Source organism: Spinacia oleracea, chromosome 4, assembly GCF_020520425.1.
Source record: "Spinacia oleracea cultivar Varoflay chromosome 4, BTI_SOV_V1, whole genome shotgun sequence".
Classification (NCBI taxonomy): domain Eukaryota; kingdom Viridiplantae; phylum Streptophyta; class Magnoliopsida; order Caryophyllales; family Amaranthaceae; genus Spinacia; species Spinacia oleracea.
The window spans coordinates 165,133,899-165,157,761 of record NC_079490.1 but is presented as its reverse complement, the minus strand read 5'-3'; the positions used below and the strand labels follow the sequence as shown (position 1 = coordinate 165,157,761).

Below are 23,863 nucleotides of genomic sequence, written 5' to 3'. Positions count from 1 at the left end.
AAATACCACTCTTGGGATGGTATGTCCTCAATTGTGATGGAGCTGCTAAGGGAGCTCCTTAACCTGCTGGAGGAGGAGGCATAATCAGAGATCACACAGGTAAATTTGTGTCTGCCTTCTCAGTAAACTTTGGTCATTGCATCGCATTCAAGGCTGAAGTGCTAGCATTAGCAAGAGGACTAGAACTAGCTCGCAACAATGAGATTAAACATCTAGAAGTGCAGTTGGACAACTTATCTTGCGTACAATTATTGAGTAACAAAGACACATCACATGGAGATTGTGCTCATGCTATCACCTACTGCCAATCTATGCTCGACAGTTCGGAATGGAAGGTAAAGCTTGTTCATGTGTATCGCGAAGGCAACCGTGCGGCTGATTGGCTAGCCAACCGAGGAGTTATACAAGATGTTAATTTACATTTCCTAGATTCTATTCCAATTGAGCTGTGTAGGATTATAGAGGAGGATATACTTGTTCCTCCTTAGTTTACCGATTATTGTTTTCTGTTTTCTTTTTTTGGTTAATTCCTTTGTAACCTCATTAGCATCAAAAAAAAAAATATATTTTGAGACACCCAAAAAGGAAAACGTAAAGAACAAAAAGAGACAGAGGAAGTAGTTCATTACTGTGGCGATGTCTGAGGAAGCGGTCTTAGTAAGGTCTTAAAGTTAATGGTTAGTAAGCCAAGCAAAAATGCCCTTCAATTCAACCCCGAAATGGAATACGGAGTACCTACCATTAGGCTACAATTACATGCCTCCGTCCTAAAGATTTTATGTACCAAAATTTGAATTTCCATTGAAATGTTCTTTTGAAAAATATCTCAAATACTTCTTGTTTGCAATAAATAATCCCATATTTTAATTTATTACTTAGAATATGAACTCGTAATTCTTCTATAAAGACTAATCTGCCTACCCACGCTATCTCGTGCTAAGTACTTTGTTTGTACTCCGTATTAAATTGTGATTACCTCGTGCAAATCTCGAGTTGGGAAAATTTACTATTTTACAACACGAATTGTACTTCGAAACTAGCTTTCCCCCAAATTGTTTTATTTTTGTGAACAGATACCGCATCAATAGACATGGGTGAGCAAAAAGTCCGGGTACCTGGTACCGGACCTGGACCGGAACCGCGGTCCGAACCCAGACCGTTACAAGTTCCAAAATTTAGGAACCGATCCTAACCAGTTTCGGTTCTTGAGATTCCGGTCCTAATAAGTCATATACAGTGTTAGAACAATAGAGGAAGCCTAGAAAGAGAATCATTTCCATATCTCATAAAACTTCTCATCACCACAAAATAACATTCTCTTCAACGAGATATGTACACTCCGTTGCATCAAATGCATATGTCTAGGCACTATTCTTCTTCTCAAACTAAACCCAAAATACTGAGGAAACTCTTTTAATTCTTCAATACTCCGTTGCATCCCTTTCAGCAAGTACTCAACCTTTGGGCTCATATTATTCTCAACACTATAACCAAATATAGCAGGCAACCGTGCACACGCCTTTGTCGACTCTTCATTCGTAAACCCAATGCTTCTTAAAAACTCAAGCTTCGCCTCAAGTTTACTAACACGCGTATTAAGAATATGCGCGTTGAGATTAGTCGGGTAATTAAGCCTCTCAAGTCCTACACTTGTGAGAAATGCAAGTGTTGGTTTTAAGCAGTACTCAACGTTAGAGAACAAGAGTTCGGGACAGCAAAGAATAAGACCACATGATTCATGAGTAGTTGCAGCAACATCAGTTGTCAGGAAACTGAAAACAGGTCCGATATCAGCTGGTTTAAGCCTGGATGAGAAGAGTTTTGGGCAACTAGTTGACAGTTTTGGGATGTCAGTATCTGAAAAACCTTTGGATTTTAGGTAGTTTATGATGGTGAGAATTTGATCCAAAGTTTCATGAGAGGGGACATTTGTGCTTTTCGGATTTGAATCTAGAATTCCCAGAAATCTTAGATAGGTTAGTTTTTCACGGTATGATGTGCGAAAACGGATGGCAGTGGTAGCAGGAAGAGGTGACACAGATTTGTAGTTTGATGTTCGAGGGTGTGAGAAGCAAACTGTAGGTGTTGTTACCCAGAGAGAGAGTAGCATATCTAATTTTGTTTCAGTTGGAGTTTTTGTAAACTGAGTTCAGGCAATTCAGGATATGATATGATGATAAGATAACAGGTTGATAAGAAAAGTTGTGGCCACAGAAAAATTGGCCTTTTCTAAACATTGTAAATGTTTTATTTAACTTCATGGAAAATAAAAAAAGTTGAAGAAATATGAATATGAAATAACTAAAAATTATACCCCCTCCATTCCCTAATTGTTTCCCCATTCACTAAATATGGTTTTATTAACAGTTGGGCGGGTGGAATTAAGAAGAGACAAAAATGGTGGCACCAAATGTAATATACCTATACGAAGTATGTGATAATAAACGTTATGGTCCCATGAACATTTTAAGTAATGGAATAATCTTTAGGGACGGACCAAATGGAAAATGGGGCAAACAAAAGGGATAGAGGGAGTACCATTAACTTTTTTGGTGCGAATGAGCTACAAGGGCGGAGATGAGAATCGATCGCAGGATCACCTGGAGCCTGGATGGAAGCTCTAACCAACTGAGCTATCTCTCACTCTCAGAGGGAGTACCATTATAAATCTCCTAAAACTTCTTACCATGTAGTTTAGCATTACCTATAAGTTGTAACGGCTGTAAGGCAAACTTAATACGCCTACGAACACAAATATTTCATTCAAATCGGTTTCACAATTTCAAGCAAGCTAGAGATGCGACCAAAAAACAAGACTAAGCATGTTAAAATGATACCACAACAAGCTTTCCCATTGTGGAATGTGGAGGCATGAATCGCCAAATGATGTCTTTAACCACAAGATGAAGTTTATTTGGCTACATAACTACAGTTTCAGATTGTCATTAAGATTTTATTCACCAATTCCAGCTAAAAATTAAAAGATAAAAACAAACAAACGTCAGAAGGAACTTGGGTCAAACTCTCAATGCAACACTTGAGAAACACATCTACTTCAACGGAACTACATTTTCTTTCTTCAATTCTGGCATAGCAAGAGGATCCTACAGAAAAATACAAACAAGTTTAACATTAAGTTGATGCAAACCATAATATTGGTAACCAACTAACCATTAAGAGCCAGGAAACATATGACCACATAAGGATGCATTAAGTATCCGATTATATTCAAAACGAAAGATGTCCCACTATGTTAAATTCAGTACACCCATTAACAACGGTAAAGTGTAAACATAAAGATGTGAATCGTGTGACTACTAGATAGTAAGCCATTCTTCGTTTTTTCCCCATTCAGCTAAGACCTCTCTCCATCAAAAGATGGAGGCAAATTGGGGAAAGAAACTCTTTAAACATACTAAAGCATTGTGAAAAGGGTATATATTAACCACAAGAACGATCTCCATTTTCAAAACGAAAAAAAGTGTCCTAACTCCTAAATGGGTTGAAACCCAAAAGCCATCTGCCTGATACAATACAATACAGAGGTTGTAAGCAAAAAGTCAAGGCGAGTCTACGCATTAAAGTTAGAACAACGTTGATGGAATCATCAAGAAAATGAGTGGACATTTAAAGATCCCCGATGATGATTTTACTACCATGGAGCTAAAGATGGAGCACAAAAGCTGCTGACAAAGTGTTTAGTATGGCATTTATAGAAACTGTGTATGCTTTATAGCTGCAACCAAATGCTAAACACTTTAGTAATAAGCTTGATGATTGTAAGGTAGTTGCAAATAGAATTTTGTTCAATGATGCTTGTAGATGCACCGAGAAAATAAAACGGTGCTTCATTTAGAGTTGGCTTGATTGTGTTTCCAAACCCTTCCTAGAAGGTGGAGAAATCTATCATTAGCGTAGGTATTTTGTTGGTAGGTTGTATCTTTATCTTTGGTAAGTAATAAGAAGTTCATTTGCCAAAAAAAGAAAGAAAGAATGTTGATGGAATATCAAGAACACGAGTGGAGTTATCTTCAACAAACAACTTAACTACTCCAGGAACATCCGAGCTAAAGAATCAAAATAATGAGAAACGATACAATATCCTCACGAATGCTTAAACAAAATGCTCATAATAGGCAATAAAATCAAGTATACCTGAGCATCATTGAACATTTTCAATTACTCTATAAACCTATACAAATTCCATTTCATACTCCTCGGTTTCTATCACTCAAACTGTCCAATAACTCAATAAGCCAATTATATTGGTTATCTAAATAAGTCTAAATCAACGAAATTACACAACCCTGTAAAAAAGTTCCCTAATCAAACTCAATCCATCAAAATTCAAATCATTGAGAAATCATGTTTAACCCTAAAACCAAATCTTTGAATTATATGAAGCAAATAACATCCACAAATTCTTCGAGAAATTTCAATGTTTTCATCCTTTTCGGAATCAAGCATTTGAATTCATGATTTTAAACGTATGAAAAAGATAATCAATCAAAAAATTGAATCTAGGACTCAATTAGAGAGAAAGGACGGAGTTCAAGGAGAGATACTCACTTTGCGATTAAAGAGGAGATTGCCGAGGGCGACGGCGCCGACGATTCCGCCGGTGATCATGGCGGTGCTGGTAAGCAAACTCCACTTTCTGTAGATCATCTTCTTCTTCTGTTTTTTCCCTCTCTGGGCTGTCAACTCCTACTTTTTTTGTTCGATTTCTTCTTTTGGTGGCTTGGTGCTCCTTTTATGTTCAGGCCTATTCGTCCGACTATTACCGAACTGAAATTATTTTTAAAGGATATTTTTGTTGAAATTTTACATCCAATAAATAGTGCAAGGTGATGCATAAAAATGTTTAAAACTATCACAATATAGTGTTAAACTTATTTATTTTAAGTGATAGAATTTTAATTTTAATTTTTAATAAAAATATCATTTCAAAATCACATATATAAAGTAACCATATAACCTTTACAAAGTTTATCCCATCAAAAATTACTTCATAATATAAAAAAGTTAGTTAAAATATGTTAACAATTACCAAACAGTGGTAAAAAGTAATCCAATTTACGATAAATAATTGTATACCGGGTGCATGCAAGATCCTTTGACTAACATATATACTACCTCCGTTCCTAAATGATCTTTGCGCTTACTATTTGCAGGGTAATTATGGAATTTTGGTGAACATGTGATGGAAGAGTATCAAATGGAAAATGAATGGCTATAAATTGTCCAACAATGTGAGTGAATGAAAGTATTATGAGTTTGTAAGTTATGATGGGCCAAATGAGAGTAAAAATGAAATAAAGTAGAGTGTAAAAAACTTTTAAAAACGGACTAAAACGAAAAGCGTAAAAAACTTTCAAGAACGGAGGTAGAACTCTGTAGAAGTACTATTTATATGAATTTCCTACTGCCTCTCATATTGAAATCCACAATGGGGCTGCTGTTTTAATCTTATCAGTCATAACAACTTATAAAGGAGAATGCATTCACAAGTCACAACCAATATTGCCTGAATATTATGATAATCCGGGGATTCCGGGGCATTCAAAGCTCAATACAACAATTCTCACAGGTTTTCACACCAAAATTCACAGAATTGCAACGAGAAGACGATAACTATAACTAAATCATTAGCATCTCCATGAAGGTTTACAAGAAAAGAGAAATACAATAGTGTGTTAATTTACAATATACTACTTGAGAGTAGAATTGAGTATGTTGGCTCAAACAGTGATGAATCTAATGATTAAGTGAGACCATTTAGCTGTCATTAGAGATTAGATTACCCGCCTGTGACCACCAAAAGCCCAAATCTGCAGAAACAAACAGGAAACAAAATGATCATTAGATTCAAATGATAATGAAACTTCATTAAATGAGAATCGGAATAAGCACAAACCTAATATCCATTAAATGATTCTCAGAATAAACAAAACAAAATGAAGGAACAGTAGTAATTAATATTATGGAGGTATTACTGAACATAAAATCTGCCAAGCTCTAGCAATCTTTCATTTACATGAAACTGAAGTACATTCATGATCCATTGACAACGAGTATATACTCATACTTATACTAGTATATGAAGAAAAATTATGTGAAATCACAAACATGTTTTTTCATAAAATATTTTCATTTACCATAAAGTGGGAATATACTCATAACTCTGTAAATTTATGAAGAACAAAATATAGCATCACTGAGGACATTGACATGGGATTTTCCTTACAAAATCACTTGTAAATTCATCGCCATTAGCACCATTAGTTACCGTCTTTTAAAGAGCCACTTAAGTTCAGTTTTCAAACAACTAAAAGAGGATAATAATCTGCTACTAAGATTAGTAGGTCAGTGGTAAGAGAAACAAACTTAAAAACCTTCTCCTTCCTACCACTTCAAATCAAATGATATCAAGGAGTTGTGGAAAGAATCAACACAACTGATGGGTGCTATAGTGTTATGTTCACAATATTTCACCCCCTCCCTACTTCTCTCACTTTCTAGTTTCTCCCTCTCCTTTTTTAGGGGGTGGGGGAGGACAGGGAGGACGATGTGTATATTAAGATAACTTTTTTTTATTGGTATGATATAAGCCCTATTTCAGGATGCCTAGAAAGTTTGGAGTGGGCTTGGGAGTGAAAGGAAGGGAAGGGGGCAAAGGGAGAGGGAATCTCCCAACACACTCATTGTTATGTCTTGCTTCTATTTGGTAATCAAAATCTTAATTCGTAAAGAACAGCCATAAGAGACAGGGTAACACTCATAGCAGCTAGCAAAAGATCAATAAAAAAATCTATAAAGGATAGTGAGAAAACAGTTTATTACTCTACTGGCACCTCATATTCATAATTCGCAATATCCAATAAGCCACAACTAGATCAAATAGACAACATTAAACATCTGAACAGCTCTGATTATCTTTCAACGAGCTAATTATATTGGATGAACCATACAACCCCTTGCATCTGACCAATCAATAGAGAGAGAGAGAGAGAAACCTTTAGGTTCGTGTCCCAACTTCCAGTGCAGAGGGCACTCCCATCAGCTGACAAGCCCAGACAACTGATCCTTCCACCATGCGAGTTTTGAAGAGACCCTAAATTCAGAACCACCTATGATAACAAACACATTATTTCTTCCCATCTACAATACCAATTTTTTGACCAACAAGGCAACAATAAAAACTATGATATAGCACTAAAAAACAATAGGGCAGATTGCACTCAGAGCACACTGAGGCAAGTACATGAAGCAGAAAAAGACTCTGATCAAGGTTAGTAAAGGGTTAGAAGTCACAATTCAAGACTATTCAAGGCTCAAAATATCCTAGGGGCCGGGGGCGGGGGCTGGGCCAGGGCTGGGCAATTCTTCATTTGTGGTTGATGTTCTGCCAAATTTTTCTATCAACAGCATAATTATTTATTAGGTTCGACTTATAATCACATCTTAATCTTAGAGAATATGAGCTAGTGAACAATAGGCCCTCAGGAACTCAGTTATGTAAAGCACCATGCAGGATATCACTATAAAGTGTAAACACGAAGAAGGACAACAGAAATTCATACCTCTGCTAGTAACGTGTCCCAAACATAACAATCACCATTCGAATACCCGGCAAAGAGAAGTCTTCCTGATACAGAGAAAGCAATAGTTTTAACGGGAGGAACTTCATTTTCACCACGTGGCTCGTAGTACACTTGAAGTTGATGCCCAGTACGAATGTCAAACAATCTGCACGTGCCATCTTCGGATCCAGTGCCAAATCTGTTGCCATCTGGAAAAAACTTCACAGTATTTACATCTCCCTCGTGGCCATAAAATGTTCGCACAGCACGACTTGCAACACGAGTATCCCATAGTCGAGCAGTGGAATCACACGAGCCGGATACAAACATTTTGCTGTTTGCTTTACTGATTGAAATGCTGAAATATACAGAAAAGAGCAGTTTTCATATGTAGCACTACAAAAAAAAGCAACCGAAGCATTATGTTTCAAACAATTTAGCAAACCACTGGAAGAGAGTTGAAAAAATATACCTATCTAAAAGCAGACATGGGCATATAACCTATATGGAAAACTAGAAGTGACAAAATATTTTCACATGCTTTATAGATAGGGCAACAAATTTTCCTGATTCCTTTTTTTTTTAGCTCCAGTGAATGAAATAAACGAGGGATGTCATAAAACAAAACTTTTTAGCAACCAAAATGTCTGGTCATTCTCCCCTCTCTTGTTTGTTCTCTGCATGGAGTATTTATATAGGGTCATGAACTATGTGCGGTCTCAGCCTTAATTCCAGTACCACCCTAGACGCAAAGCTGAGAAGTTGAACAACTTATGCCTTGTTGATGATTTTTAGCAAGGGTGAGTTCCATTCTGTGCACCTGATGATGTAGGGCTTAAGACTGTCTCAAAAAACACAGGCTTGCAAGCTAATTTCTCCAAGTCTGCTGTCTACGGTAGTGGCATGGAGGAATCTGAAGTTAAGCGAATTACATGTGCCTCTGGTTTCTAGCTTGGTTGTCTTCATTTTAGGTACCTGGGGCTCCGATTAGTGCAACCAGGCTCACAGTGGCTGACAGTGAGCAGCTTAAGAGAAGATGACTGCTAGAATTAGGATATGGAGTAGCAGGCACATCTCTTTTGCTGGGAGACTACAATTAGTAAATCCCATCTTTATGAGTTTGAATGTATAATTGTATACTGGGGTCAAGTTTTTCTCTGCCAAAAGACATTATAAAGAAAATCAATGCACTGTGCAGAACTTATCTATGTCGAGGGACTTGTGACTCTAACAAATCAGGTTATGTGGCCTGGGATGAGATTTATTCTCCCAAGAAAACTGGTGGTCTTGCCATTAGGAACACCGTGCTTTGGAACCAGGGAGTGATTGGTAAACTGGTATGGGATATAGCTAAGAAACAAGACTTATGGATGAGGTGGATCCAACTCCATGCAAGGTATATCAAACAGTGTAACTAGTGGGAGTATGATGATCAGATGTTTCTCCTTCCAGTGCCAGATATTCCTGGAAGAGTATTTGCAAAGTGAAGAATGAACTCAAGTCTCATGTGGGAATTCACATCTACCCCTCTAATGTGAAGAACAAAATTCAGATAGTGTACATGCCACTTAACATTGGACTTTCAGTGTGTGGAACAAGCTTACCATTTCTTAAACATGGTTTTCATACTTGGTTAGCTAGCTTGGGAAGATTGCAAACCAAGGAGAAGCTCTTCAAAATTGGAGTCTTACAACCAAACCTGCATGATTTGTGGCTTGCAGCCAGAAACTCACAAGCACCTACTAAGGGACGCACTTATAGCAATAACTGCATTGAAGAAAGTTTAAGCTAGCTGGAATACAGGAATAGAACATGACTACAATGCAGTTGCTACTTTGGCGCAGACAGAGGTTTAAGGGATCACTACTTAGGAAAAGAATTCTTGCTGCTGCTCTAGCCAGGGTTACCTACAAGATTTGGCAGTCTCGGAGCAATGCTCTTTAGAACTCTTCTGGTTTAGCATAGAAGTAGTTATAAAAGATGTCAAATTTGATATAGAGTTAAAAAATGTAAACAAAAAGGAAGTCAATAGTGCAGATCAAAGCTGGTTTGACAACTTGTAAAGTTAGAGGTCAATTTTAGGCTTGGTTTAAAGCAAATTTTTTTTTGTACTCTTTGGGGTTTAGGGGAGTCCTTCCTAGAAGGTATGCCCACTCTAACAGATTTTAGGTCGCAATACACACAACAGAAATTGTTCATTCTGATTTCAAAAAAACATTTGTCCAACATTTTTCCTGGGATTTTAACATATTATAGAACTCATGCATGTTCTATATATAGTCTAAACAACAAGAGACAACACAGTCAATGTCTTAATCCCAAAAGATGAGGTTTAAATGAACAAAGATTTTATTATCTCTGCTGGTCGATGACAAAAAGCCCTTCTCTCCAAATAATCTATAGCGAACTTAACTATGGTTTATAAGTTGATTCTCTTATCAGAAAAGGAGAATATCAGTATGAAAAGTTAAAGCATGATTGCGTGCAAACTGTGTATAGGATACATCAGCCATATATAAAGATCAGTAATTTTCTTAGTCAATAGTGCATTTTCTGGTTTATCAGCATCAACAAGTCCCAAATCTATCTGCAACAATCAAACCACTACAGGAAGGAGGTGCACCACATTGGACATTGGAAGAACACTCAGAAGAGGTAAGCACAGAAAAGCTAAATTAAGATTCACTGTGAAAGCACCATAAGGCACAAGCAACTATTTTGAGAAATAAGCACTCTTTTATAGTCACCAAATTGGAAAAGAAAGTCAAGATTTACGAATACAATATTCTACTTAAGTACCTTAAGACATCAGAAGTATGGCCAGATTGAAATTCACCTCCAAAGACAGATGTTCTTAATCCCGTAGTTGTATCCCACAAAATGCAGGTCTGATCACCGGAACTGGTAATCAAGTGGGTATCTTCGTCTGGAATGTATTGACAGCACGACACATACCCCTTGTGCCCGCTAAGAGTTTTTGAAACAGGCAGATTCCCATCTCTATCGGTGGTCGAATTAAGGTTGAATATTGAGCAGACACTATCAAGGCCACCACAAGCAACTGTTTGACCACTAGGAGAGAAAGCACATGTCATCACCCATGCACAAGGTAGCTTGATGGCATGAGTCTTTTGGCTAGTTAGGGCATTCCACACAATCAACCTTCCGTCTTGAGATGCACTAACAATTCGGTTTTTATCGGGGGTCCAATCTAGTGAATAAACCTGGCATGAGTTTTATAATTAGTGGCAATTTCATGATTGTAAGGAAAGAATAGACATACAATTAAAGATGCAATCCACCAATATTTGGCAGTTATCTTTGCAACATACAGTTAGTTACTAGCAGCTATTTCAGCAAGCAAACAGTGGTTAAGATCAGTCAGTAACTCAGACAGCAGAGAAACGTATATACAGTATATTCTGAACTCCTACATTAACAACTTCCACAGTAGTTCCATGGCACAATAATTTTCTGTCTCCACAACACCCCTTCTACTAGCTCAAAACCCGCCAATCCATGGGATAAGAATTTCCTCTCTCCACATCATTCCATCTACTAGCCTGAAATCTCTATCAGGGGAAAAAAATTCCAAATTGGTAATTAATAACTAGTGTTCATAGAGGAGTAAAGCAGGAATTCATGTGAAACAGTTTATGAAATGTGAACATGATTACATGGAAAGGCAGAGCACTATGGTGAACCATTACTCTTTGTTTGGAAATAGTCGTCTTCTTTCCTAAGATAGAACTTTGTTTTTCCAATTTACTCAGTACTGCTCCTACTTATACGGAGCAGTGGGAAATGTGTAAGAATGATCCAACAAAATATAAAAGTTTTTAAGTAAAACTAACACATTAAAGGATTAGACTAACGTGACAAATCATTTCCATATGAAACTAGAAGTCTAGAACTAAGGGCCCTAGAAGTCCCTTGCAAGATCCATAACATCCAAAAGAAACCACATGCTCCTATACGAATAGCATATTTTGGCTATGAAAATCAAGTAGCACGAATTACACTCCCTCCATTTTAATTTATAAGGGATTCAACCTACATTTTTCATGTTACAAGATCTAATTTATACAAGTCATTCTATTCTACAATTTCAGCGCAACATCAAATATTCAAATGCCACCCCAATAATATGATTCTAAGATTACAAGTTATTTTCAAATTTCAATGCAATATTAAATGTCAAAATCATTTTCCAACACCACTTCAACTAAAAATTCAAATTAACAAGCGTAAAAGTGGTTAAAATTGACTCCATTCTTAGGATCGAGGAAGTATTAGGAAAAATTTTTGTTTTCTTCACAGTTCACATTATCAGCATTATGCCATAAAATAGTTTTTGGAAGTTCCTTAATTTAGTAGAATGTCAAAAAAAGAAAGAAGGGACAACCTTTCCAGTATGACCCTGCAATGTTCTACAGCACACAAGATCAGTCTGTCCAAAGCTCACCGCCTTCTTCCCTTGCGCCGCCGCAAAACTCGCAACTGAAAATAAAATATTCTCAATTGCCTACATCATCTCCACCAAAAAATAATATCCTCCAAAAAAAAATCATGTTAGAGAGAGAAAGGAGGAGCGAACCATCAGTGTCAAGAAGAAGACGACGTCGCTGCTTCAACTGCTCTCTGAGAGAATTAACTTGCTCAATTGCAGCGACATGCCGTTCCTTCAACTCCGTCACCGACATTTTCTCTTTCTTCTCTTCTGCCGTCGCCGCAACCGCCGCCATCTACTCTCACGACATTGAAGAAGATATAGCTCAAAATCTAAACCCTAATTTAGTCAAAATTTACTGAAATGAGGAAAATTTTAGGAAGAATCAGAAACAGTAGCACAAGTTAATTTTCACAATGAGCACCTTCCGGAACGAATGCAATTAATCTCGCAACATCGACGAAAAACTTCCAAATTGAAACCCTAATTTGATCAAAACTTGCTGAAATAGGGGGGAAATCACGGGTAAAGCAAAATAGTAGCAGAAATTGAAATTGACAATGAGCACTCCCTGGAGGAAATAGAATTGGGCGAGATTTTTAGGGTTCTGGAAAAATCTAAAAGAAGGAGGAGGGAGAAAATTCTGAGCATGGGAGAAGAAGAAAGCTGGAATTAGTAGTGGATTTCTTTGTCATTGATTTGATTGAGAGAGAGAGAGAGAGGAGTTCATTTTCTGGGAGATGATTAGCTGACAAAGTTGCGAGGAAGAAAGTTGACTGAAAAAGCCGTCGGGGTCCGCTTTCCTTTAGCGTGTGTCCGTGACGTGGAAATTAAGTTTAGACTACTTGTATTGTATTGTTGTATGCAGTCGTAATACAAGTAGTTTATTCAACTTATTTTGCTTAAATAGGTAAATATTTTGTTTGAACTTAATTTGTTGAAATATACTCCCTTCAATTTATTTTTTTATTATTTTGGTTTATATCAATTTGACCGACATACTTGTCAACTTATCATTTATCCGTTAAATATCTCTAATTTCGTACTTGCAAAAATTATAAAAAGTTAATATTATGAAAATATGTATTGTGACTAATCCAACAACATTTTACATATATCGTAATAATATTAGAGTATTATAGATTGGTTAAAAGTTCAAATCAAACTTAATAGGTGAATAGTGAGTTAAAACGATGCAGGTAAAACAAAAGGGGGAGGGAGCTATTTATTGGAGTACTAAAAAAGCTTATATTTTTTTTGAAATGTATAAACCGTTGACAAAAGGAAGGTTCCTCCCTCCATTCTACATGTCACATGATATCACTTGCACCAACAATCAAAGATTATCTACATATAATTTTGTGCGCATGACTCTTTTGTCATCTTGTGTGTGTTGTCCTTATGAGGTGTACTGGTAGAGAAATGCATTATAATTGGTAGCCGCATTATTTAAAGAGCTAAGAGAATACGGAGTAGGTTGTAATCAAATTGAAGAAATAAATGAAAGGAAATCAACTTCTCTCTATTCATTTGTTGTCTTATACAACAATGCTCATACACATTTCATATTGATCGTCGATCTTCATAAACTTATTTGAGTATGAAATTGTATAAAAAGTTATGATTTATCTAAACTAATTTGTTTTAAACAAACTTAAAACATGTTGAATATAACCAGATCTCGGGTTGTACGCAGGACAAAATGATGTAACTATATAGTCGTGTCCATAGAGGAAAAAAAAGGTGTACATTGTATAACCTTCTATTTTAGTTGTTATTTTTCGTTTTGCTTGTCTTTGCTTTTTTAGTCCTTGTCAAAGATTTTTGTTTTTTGTTTTTTGTTTTTCCACATTTGTTCCATCATAAAATAAAAGAGAAAAAAAATGACGGAGTAGTTGGCAATTTTTTTAATCAAACGCTATTATGGACTCAGATATGCTAAAACTAATTTATACTCAAATGTGAGTTGTCTCATTAGAGAAATATGAGAGAAAATATCATCTTATACAGTATAAGCTAAGTAGGTCTATCGTCAATTGGTTCTACTATGAAATTCTTTGAAGTTTGGACTAGTAAGTGGACCGTACTGTACTCGTTGATTGAGTTGCCCAATGTAACAAATTAAACATTGTAGCAGAACACAAAGATTAGGTGAGATAGTAGCCAAGGACAACTAAGCATTTGCCTAAATTAACAAATCTGAAAGTACAACAACAAAAAAAAAAAAATTACCTATTAAAAGAGAACGAAAGAAGTATTTCATAAAGTCAATTTCTCAAGAAAAAGGAGTGAAGAAATTTATACGATGTAGTTGGCAATTTGGCATATATATCATACACAAGAATTACATCTTAATAATAAAATAAAAAAGCTAACACATACCAATATAGATTTTAACGACAAAAATTACTAAAAAAAACCTCGAGGGTGGATATTAGTCTCCTCCCATAAGGGTCCATAACTTTGTAACTATATATAAAACCCTATAAATATGTAGCTGGTGACTCATTTCAGTCACCAAATGTTCATTTCTACCTTGCACATTTGCAGTGGATTCGTCCCCAATGGAGACGGGGTGTTGAGAAAACGCTGCAAGCTGCGAGCAGGAGAGCGAGAGAGAAGCGTGCCAGCACAATAGAAAGAGACAATGTGCAAGGGAGAGAGAAGAAGGAGAAGAGCTATTACAGTTTAAGGAAGAAAGAGGAAAGTAGGAAACATAAACACCACCAACAAAACCAATGCCAACTAAAATGAACTCTTGTTGCACTTGCTTTGGTTAGGCCAACTCCTAAAGATAGTCTGGCATGCCCATCACCAGGATAAACACAAGAACCATGACCTACAAAAGTGTTGCAAAAGCTTTTAGACTTACTTTGAAGTCAATTATAGGAATGAATAATAGAAGAAATTCACGAAGTATTGGGTGAGACGGTGGCCAAATTACGTACAAGAAAGCAATTTAGGCCATGTTCACCTTATTTCAGGAAAAATAAGTTCTGATAAGTTTATTTAAGTTCAGATAATTCAGATAAGATAAGTTCAGGTAAATAAGGGTTGACCAAGTACAATTCATAACTAAAATAAGTTTTAATAAGTTCTAATAAGTTCAGATAAGATAAGTTTAGAAAAAATAAGTGAAAATCAGGTGAATAGAACGCACCCTTAGCAAAGGATTTGTTATGATCCATTAATTAGGTGTCACATAACAAACCCGTTGCAAAATTTCTCGTTAGCTACAAAATTCAAAAATCCTTTTCATGATTTCCCCCCCTAAAATTAGTCCGTTGTGGTCCGTCAAGGGACACTGCAAAAGGAACATATTTGGGGGGGGGGGGGGGAACGAAGTAGGGTATATATAGAGAGAGTTTAGACACATACATACCCCCAAACCATGATATGGTTGGTGGTCACATGGTAAGCTAGAGTACTCTATATTAATTGAATGAGCCCATGATTTTGATTAAAGAAATTTAGAAAGATGTCAAAAAATTAAAAGCTGATAATGATATATTGAGTATGTGTTAAGCTTACCAAGACATGTTTTGTCCCATGAAAACAGTTTTTTTTTATTGTACCCACTAATAAATGATGCAAAATAATTATATTGATGTGACGAAAAACGTTTAAGAAATGACATTAAATCACTGCTGATTGATGTAGTTTGTGCAAAAATCCTTATTTTCAATAACAAGTTATCAATCCTTACTACTACCTTATTTTCAAAAAGAATTTTACATTTTCCGTTTTATTCCGTTTCATAATGTTTTTACACTTTGCTTTATTATATTTTTGGACATGAAAATTTACCCTTCTTACCCTACAATATTTACCATTTTCTACTCACTTTCTCTTACTTTACTCTTTTTTTTTCTTACACCCACACACCTTTTTCACATTTCTCTTACTTTATCCATATTTTATCATATTCAACCAACTTTCATACTTTTGTCTTAATATTTGTGCATCTTTCTGAAACGAAGGTAGTATATACCAAAACTATCCATTAAAAAACCCACAAGGGTATTTTCATTTTTTTGATGGTATAAACTAAAAAGTGTGGGTGAACACAACAAAGTTAACGGAAATTTCGAAAGGGGAACATGAATGATTTAAATGAATTTTTCGAAAAATAAGGGGAGTTGGATAATTTTCTCAATTAAGTTTTGGGTAATGAATTAATAATAAAGCTTACTGGGATTAGTGGATGTAACTGTAGCTGTCTGCGTGAAATCACAGCTCCCCGGACTCCTGCCAGCCGCCTGATACAAGAGATTCATGGCATAAGAAGCGTGTGAAGCAACTGTGTTGGGATCATAACAAGGTGCACCAGCTTGTATTTTACTGCAGTCAACACCCTGACTACAAGCATAGTCTAGATTAGCCTGTAATTGGGCATCTGAGACGCCTTTCTTTGGCACACACCATGTTCCTGAAGATTTTGGAGGAGGAGTCACTGGTACTGCCGTCGTTGGAGTTGCAGAGGGTGCTGATGGAGTTTGTGAAGGAGATGAGGGAGTTACTGATGGAGTTGTTGATGGAGCTGGACTTGTCGAGGGAGTCACCGGACTTTTTGATGGAGCCTAAAAGACGACAATAATGCTCAATCAGTCTTTCTTAAGTTACTAGTTACAGCAATATCATAAAATTTGAAAAATTGCTAATTACTACAAAAGTTGACAATTGTCCCAAGTCCTGATCCACAGAAGTATATCAAACCAGGAAATCAGTTGGATGTGACTTCATTACCAATTTTTGGGATTTGTTGTGATCTGAATTTTCAGATTGCCTTAGTACTTCTGAAATTTAATGGTAAAGTTCCATACTCTGATCAACACTAACCTCCTCTTAGGCTCTGTTTGGTAGCGGGTAAAACGTTTTCATAGAAAACGATTTTTCCCTTTTCAACCATTTTACGTTGTTTGGTTTGGCAAGGGATGAAAAACAATTTACCATAACTCCATCAAAGGGGTGGAAAAACCTTTCCCATTTGAAAGGGAGGAAAAACAATTTTCCACCTTTCTTCTCCTCAATCTTCACCATCTTCACCATCTTCTCCCATTTTCTTTTAAGGAACCAAACAAAGGAAAACTAATTTGAAATTGTGTTTTCCCTTTGGAAAACCATTTTGCACTGAAAATATTTTACACCAAACCAAACGGATCCTTAGTTAAATCACGCAAAACATCGTATAACAAACATATGACATATGACACACACCGACACACATGACGCAGATCTGCAGACTATGTTACTTGGACTCGAATAACATTTTAGGTTTTTTATGTTACAAATTTATTGTCATAATACTCATATTGGATTCTGATTTCTGATGAATACTCACTCCCTTAATCAACTCACACAATGTAACATAAAGCATATGATGCATATTGATTCAGATATACTGCTGCAACTATAGTGAGCTACTAACAATTCCTGGATAAATATTTCTTTACAGAAGTCAGAAGTCAGAACTCAGATAATATCATATAATAATGATATGTTCAATTGTCTCACCTGGCTGCTACTTTTGGAGAGTTCAATATCATAGGTCGTTGATAAGTCGGGCTTAAAAAGACCAAATGATCTCTCAGAAGTTGGGCCGGGCTTCAGATCCTCGTCATAAAGAGCAAAAATGTAGGTATCTATTGATTTACCAGGCATCAGCGGGGTCCCGGCCATGGATCTGAGGTGTGAAATCAGGCCTTCATTATAAGCCTTTGCATTTTCAGGGGTAGTACCAACTTCATTGCTGTCCCCACGGTACGCCCACCCAGTCTCAGCAACCACTATCTCTACGTCTTTGAACCCCATTGCATTAAGGGCAGAACGTATCGCATCAACCTGAAAATCTCAACTGCTCAGCATTTGCATTTAATCAACATTACTATTACTAATACTACTATTTCTACCACCACCACTAAAACTGTTAGGTTACTCAAACTTATCTATTGCACCTCAAATATTTGTGCTTGATACTCAAAAAACTAGCATGGGTAACAACACTTACAGTTCATTCGGGCCAAAACATAAGCAATTTTTTCATAAAATGGCTTAGTTTTGTGTCCTGGACGCGAACTTGTAAGTAACATCTGTATCCAAACCCATGTAACATAAACTTAGGAAGAAAAAATAATATAATGTCAATTAGAAAAATTCTTATTGCTTTTTCTGTCAAAAAAACTTCGGGATTAAGGTACACCAGTAGAGACTCATATGAAGGAAATGAAAGAGACAACTTCCGGAAAAGCTCAAAACTGCATTAACTGATCAACTGATCAATGACGCGTAAAAACAAACTTTGATTTACTACGTTTCTGTTTTTTTTTTTTTTACTAAAATCAACAAACACTCCCATCCATAATGAGGTAAAGAGGAGCATAACGGAAAGGAGAAAATTTGGAAGAGAAATGCAGGTATTATTGCTGCATGTAATGGCATTACAGCTTTTCATGGAAAAGAGAAAAATGAAGGACATAAACTCTTTAACTTTTTGAATTGAAATTCATATTAAGAAGCACTATATTGAATGACCTATATGGATGTTCGAGAAATTGCTTAATAACACTATGGTCTACAAACGATAAAGAAAAACAATGGGCTGACATGTACTCCATGTCTCCAACCATCCTATTATTAACATCTATTTCCTATATTTTGCATGACGATTGTTAGATTAAGGAAAGTGAAAAGTAGAGAGAGACACTTACCAGAAGTTTATACGGAGTATTAACTTTACATGTACGATATCCCAAAAAGGAAGATGTTTACTTAAAAACTTAGGACAGGGGGAGTATAAAAGTTGGTGGAAAAAATACAGTTTTTTCATCTTCTTTCAAAGTTGGTGGAAAAAATACAGTTTTTTCATCTTCTTTCACGGTGTTATTGGTCCTTTTCTCTAAGTACTATTACTGGCCCGTTATAGGTTATACTTCACCTTATTAAAAGCCTGTGTTTAGTTAAAGATTGTGTTATACCATAATCCTACATAAAACTTTGCTAAAGCTTTTCTAACATCTAGTTATGCTGAAACCCCACTCTGGTTGGAGAAAAGTGAAAGAGTCATGAATGTATAAGAATGTTAGCTTTATTCATCAAACTTTAGTGGTTTATATAAACTCTTTATCAACAAAAAAGAGGAAACAAATTTGAAGTGGAACATTGGTCCTAGTTCAAGTCACAAATAATTAATAAAATCCATTTCTATTAATATAATGGATATCATCACATCATTCTTTTTCTCTGAAAATGAAACTTTGTCGACTAAAAAGGATAAATATGCTCAGCCACAGAAACCACAGCTTACAGTTTCAATCAAAATTACTACAGTAGTAAATCGTGGTATGTTCACGACTCCGGCTTTGGATTAAGTCTAGTACGATCAGAACATATTCACGGCTCCGGTTTTACAGTTGGGCTAAAGACTATTAGAGTATTCTAAGTATTTCTCTTTTTACCTCAACAGAACATATCTTCAAACAATTCCATGACAAAAAGATAAATATACAGCCGAATCCCGGCAAACTATTCATCTCAATATTAATAGATTGATTTAACTGATGCAATGCACTCTGTATAACACAATGACTGCTGACAGGAAAAATGGACATTTCTGTAATTGTTAAATACTGATTTCCACACAATGTCAACATCACCGACGAATAAATAAGCTCCTAAACTGGATTAAATTTAATAATATACTCTTAGTGGGCAAGAAGGTCTTTGTTCATCTCAGGTTGTGCAGTTAATGATAAAATAAGTAGGAACTATAAAAGTGTAATATCATCATTTTAATCCTGAGATTGGAGTACATGTTCATCCCAAGAAAAAAAGCTGTCATTGCTAAATATAGCAAGTTAGTAACTAATCCTATTTTATTAATCCACAAGTTCATATTTCCGATATATCTTTATAACACGAGTCACTGTTCTTTTCCTCCAAATTAAGTTATTCTAAAGAAACTTGGACTTTTATGATATCACTCAATCAACACTTAAACAGTCAAATATTATACTAATCAAACACCAAAACATGATTGATGAAAGCAATCAAATATATAGGGTCACTCTTGAGTCTGGATTGGAATAACAGGTTGTTGACTCTTATCATGTACCTAATTCATCAATTATGAGATCATGGAAACATCACCGAACACCTAAGCCAAGTGTATAGTGCGCCACAATACACCCGGGTGTATAGTGGACACCCTGTCCATGTCCATGAAATAAGAGACTTAAAATACCAAAAAGAACTGTACTTGAAAAGATTCTCACCTGGGCATCAAACATGTTCATGTACTTTATATTAGATCCTGAGTCAACCCGGCCCGCATTAGGCTTAAACAGGCAAAATGCAAGAGTTTCAGGCCTTGGGTCGCTCTGATAAGCAAAAAACGGATACGGGTTAATGGTAAACGGTGACGCATTTTCTTTCAGGAACTCAAGTAATTGTTTCATGGTGTCTCCCAATGCTGAAACAAATGCCCCGGATGATGGCGGGTCAGATTGACCCATGACTGCCATGGAATGGACAGTTGAGACCTGGATCTTCCCCCCAAGTTTTGCAGTGTTAAGGGCATTTTGGATGTTCTGCATTGCTGGTACTAGTTGAGTGATCAAGTTCTGGTCTCCTGCATAAGTGCATAACATAATTTATTATCAGTGAACAATAATTCAAACTTTTCCCCCTCTTTTTCAGTATGAAACCATCTAAATTAAAGAGTTAATAATTCTCACTAAACTAACTTTCCATTCAAAAAGCTAGTGGAGTATAATTATTGCAAGATGCAATTCCAAGTTGAGACCTTTCTTTGTTCCTTCCTTCCATCATTTCTTTCTTTGCTTTACTTTTTTCAAATTGATGCTATTTCTCATTACTTAATTGAGTTACACAAGTAATTAGCTTTATACTTTTATAAAGAAAAGATTGGTTAATTTGAATCATCATGGAATAATTGAGCTTCACAAAATTACCAAAAGATCTCTTCACATTTCCAAAAAGTCATGAAATTTGAATTTTATGTAATTTGAGGCGATTAAGCTCACAGTATATTTGTATTACTGCCTTACTGGCATACAATACACCCCTTGTACACAAGTTTTTGCTGAAACATATTGTAACTATTTAATCCCAGTTTTTCCCTTTAACCTCCTTACAATAATTACGCAAATTAACCAACCCAAAACAACAGAATTTGCAGAGTTGAACTACAACATATTAACCAAATTTTACAAACAAAACTACAACTACCCACTTATATTATCTCACTAATCTCTCAAAACTCATTAATTGAACTAAATATTAACAAAAAGATTTTAGTATTAATAGTACTAGTAATAATAGCCATTTATTACCGGCTACCAAATGAACGATAGAACAAGACAAATAGAAAAGAGGTAATTAAAGCAACCAACCTGAGGAAATGACTTCATTACCAACAGTGATGAGGATGATCTTGCTATCAGGGAAAGCCAACACGTTGGAGTTAACCCATTGAGTGGCATGACTCGGATCGGAAGCAAGAGCAGGTATATCACCATTAGCAGCACCAATAACAATTCCAATACCAGTATTAGCTAGCGCCTTTATGATCGCAGGGTCAGCTCCATAAAGCCTCACCTTCGAAAACGGTGTTGATTTCAAGAGCTTCGCCGTCGCTTCCGGTGGCGGGAGGTTGTCCGCCAGGTTCCCGTAGTTTATTCCTAGGTAGGACTGAGCCTCTGCTGTAAGAACTAAGCAAAGGAGGAGAGAGAAAACTATAGGAAGAGGATGGTATTTTTCCATGGTTTTTTTTTGGTTGAGTGACGATGATGTGTTGTTGGTTTCTCTTTCAATCTTGATAGTTAATTTGGTAAGAATGGAGTCTATATATATACTTGTCTTTTGTTGTACTTGCTCAGTTATTTAATTATTGCATCATGTTTGACTTTGCATCCCCTCAGTAAATGACATTGATCTGTTATCTCTTGAACTATACATAAGTAAACTTATAAAAGAAATTAATATTTAAAAATTATATAACAAATAAATCTAATAAGATCCTACATAATTACTCCCTCCGTCCCGGAATACTCGACCCGGTTTGACCGGCACAGAGTTTAAGGGACTTGAATTGACTTATTTAATTTAATAGGTAGTAGTTGATAGTGGGGTATTATTTTAATGTAGTTAGTGGGAAATGTGTGAAGGAGTGGGGTTGGGGGAGAGTAGGGGTTGAATTTTTAATTATTTTTTGTAAGGAGTACGGGGTAGGTGGGTTAATAGGGGTGGAGTGAGAAATAATATAATATTGTTAGAATATTTCCATTTTTAGAAACATGTCAAGTATTAAGGGACGGCCCGATAAGAAAAACAGGTCAAATATTCCGGGACGGAGGGAGTAAATATTTTTTCAAATATATTACTTCGTATAAAAGATGATCAAAAGCCACAACATACATAGTATTATAAAATGCAATATGGTACACTATATGTGGATGGGAATATGGATTTTGAAAGTGGAAAGAAAATGCTAATTATGGTTGGTAAGATGAAATGGTGAGTTACTACTTACTACGTAGTACTTACTAGTAATTGTAATAAATACTAGTGGGTCGTCTTGTTAGGAAGCCGAGTAACGTATGGTCAATTTTGGGGCATTCACTTAATAATTTTATTTTCGGATATTTCATGAAATACCCCCGAGCTTTGAAGTAATTCATCAAATTCCCATCAAGTTCCAATAATTCACCAAATACCCCTGACAATTGACTTAATGTCCCAAATACCCTTACTTTTAACGGTCCGTTAGTCCGCCGTTAGCCTAGTTTCATAATTCACCAAATACCCCTATTATTAAACTTATTTCACCAAATGCCCCAAACTTAAAAATAGTTATTCTGATGTTCCAACGATAGTTTTTTCGTTTGAAAAGTAGCTGTTGATCTTGCTTGGCTATAAAAATCCACTTTCTGAATGTTTCTTGTAATTTAGATATTGTTTTTCTTTGCTTTGCTAATTGCATTAGATTTGTGTCATGAGTTTTGTTTCCAAATCATCATCCACACACAATGAGTCCACATATATTAGAGTACCTAACCAATTTTGCTATTGTGATAGGAAATTTGTCATCTGAAGCTCCAATACAACACTCAATCCACAAAGGTTGTACTACAATTGTGATCCTTGCAACAATCTGAGATGGTGCAAGGGAGTAGTTGAGCAAGAAAACAGGGGCAGCAGCATGAAGGACAATACAGGGGAAGCTTAAACGAAGGAGAAAGTACTGAAAATAGGGGAAATAGTAAGATGCAATAGGACTTGAAGCAAATGAAGAAAAGGGTGATACTGTAATGTCAATACAAGACATCTTACTTTGATTTTGAAATGAAAAAAGGCTAATCCTATTTATGTCATGGTTTGGGATGGACAGGCAGAACTTAGGACTCAGGAGAGCAAGCAAGTACTTTTAGCAAAGAAAAGTTAAGACTTCAGAGAACTCTTAGCAAAGAAATTGGGAGGCAAACAACATGTGAAAGAAGTCCGAGGGCAGGGTCTTATTATTGGTATAGAGTTGGATGTACAAGTTGGCCCGCTAGTTGATGCTTGTCGAAATTCAGGAATGTTAAATTGTTAATATTAACTGCTGGAAAAGGAAAATAGTGAGATTGATTCCTCCACTTACCATATTAGAACAGGAGCTCGAAACAGGTTCTGAGATTCTCCTCAAGTGTTTCCCGTCCCTAGGTTGAAGCAGTGGAGTTGAATTTGTGTACGATGAGTCGATGCTTGTCAAATTTCCTTGTGACATCAATAGATCCAAAGCTCATAATTGGAATCGTAGCTGTAAATCAGG

At 36.1% G+C, this 23,863-nt stretch overlaps 3 protein-coding genes across 8 annotated transcripts; all 3 read right to left on the bottom strand.

Annotated features, from left to right (window-relative positions):
- Positions 1-1,023: 1,023 nt before the first annotated feature.
- Positions 1,024-2,264, bottom strand: LOC110805516 (transcription termination factor MTEF1, chloroplastic). Its single transcript, XM_022011135.2, has one exon. It carries the CDS (start codon positions 2,108-2,110, stop codon positions 1,271-1,273), a length of 840 nt encoding a protein of 279 aa, XP_021866827.1. The 5' UTR covers positions 2,111-2,264; the 3' UTR covers positions 1,024-1,270.
- A 559-nt stretch (positions 2,265-2,823) lies between these two features.
- On the bottom strand, positions 2,824-12,848 carry LOC110805508 (guanine nucleotide-binding protein subunit beta-1). 3 transcript variants are annotated; one of them, XM_022011122.2, is made up of 8 exons: positions 12,458-12,809; positions 12,181-12,372; positions 11,989-12,083; positions 10,383-10,807; positions 7,584-7,941; positions 7,017-7,130; positions 4,570-5,831; positions 2,824-3,104 (listed from the first exon to the last, which is right to left on the bottom strand). In XM_022011122.2, exons 2-7 carry the CDS (start codon positions 12,326-12,328, stop codon positions 5,796-5,798), a joined length of 1,176 nt encoding a protein of 391 aa, XP_021866814.1. In that variant the 5' UTR covers positions 12,329-12,372; positions 12,458-12,809; the 3' UTR covers positions 2,824-3,104; positions 4,570-5,795. The 3 variants fall into 3 exon arrangements, with proteins under 3 accessions (XP_021866814.1, XP_021866815.1, XP_056698077.1); XM_022011123.2 differs by having other exon boundaries at positions 12,181-12,328; XM_056842099.1 differs by having other exon boundaries at positions 12,181-12,848.
- Positions 12,849-14,290: 1,442 nt separating this feature from the next.
- On the bottom strand, positions 14,291-21,888 carry LOC110805507 (glucan endo-1,3-beta-D-glucosidase). 4 transcript variants are annotated; one of them, XM_022011120.2, is made up of 6 exons: positions 21,444-21,888; positions 20,304-20,659; positions 17,548-17,874; positions 16,456-16,613; positions 16,226-16,292; positions 14,291-14,872 (listed from the first exon to the last, which is right to left on the bottom strand). In XM_022011120.2, exons 1-6 carry the CDS (start codon positions 21,811-21,813, stop codon positions 14,822-14,824), a joined length of 1,329 nt encoding a protein of 442 aa, XP_021866812.1. In that variant the 5' UTR covers positions 21,814-21,888; the 3' UTR covers positions 14,291-14,821. The 4 variants fall into 4 exon arrangements, with proteins under 4 accessions (XP_021866812.1, XP_021866813.1, XP_021866811.1 ...); XM_022011121.2 differs by having other exon boundaries at positions 16,245-16,292; XM_022011119.2 differs by having other exon boundaries at positions 16,245-16,613; positions 21,444-21,887.
- Positions 21,889-23,863: the final 1,975 nt, after the last annotated feature.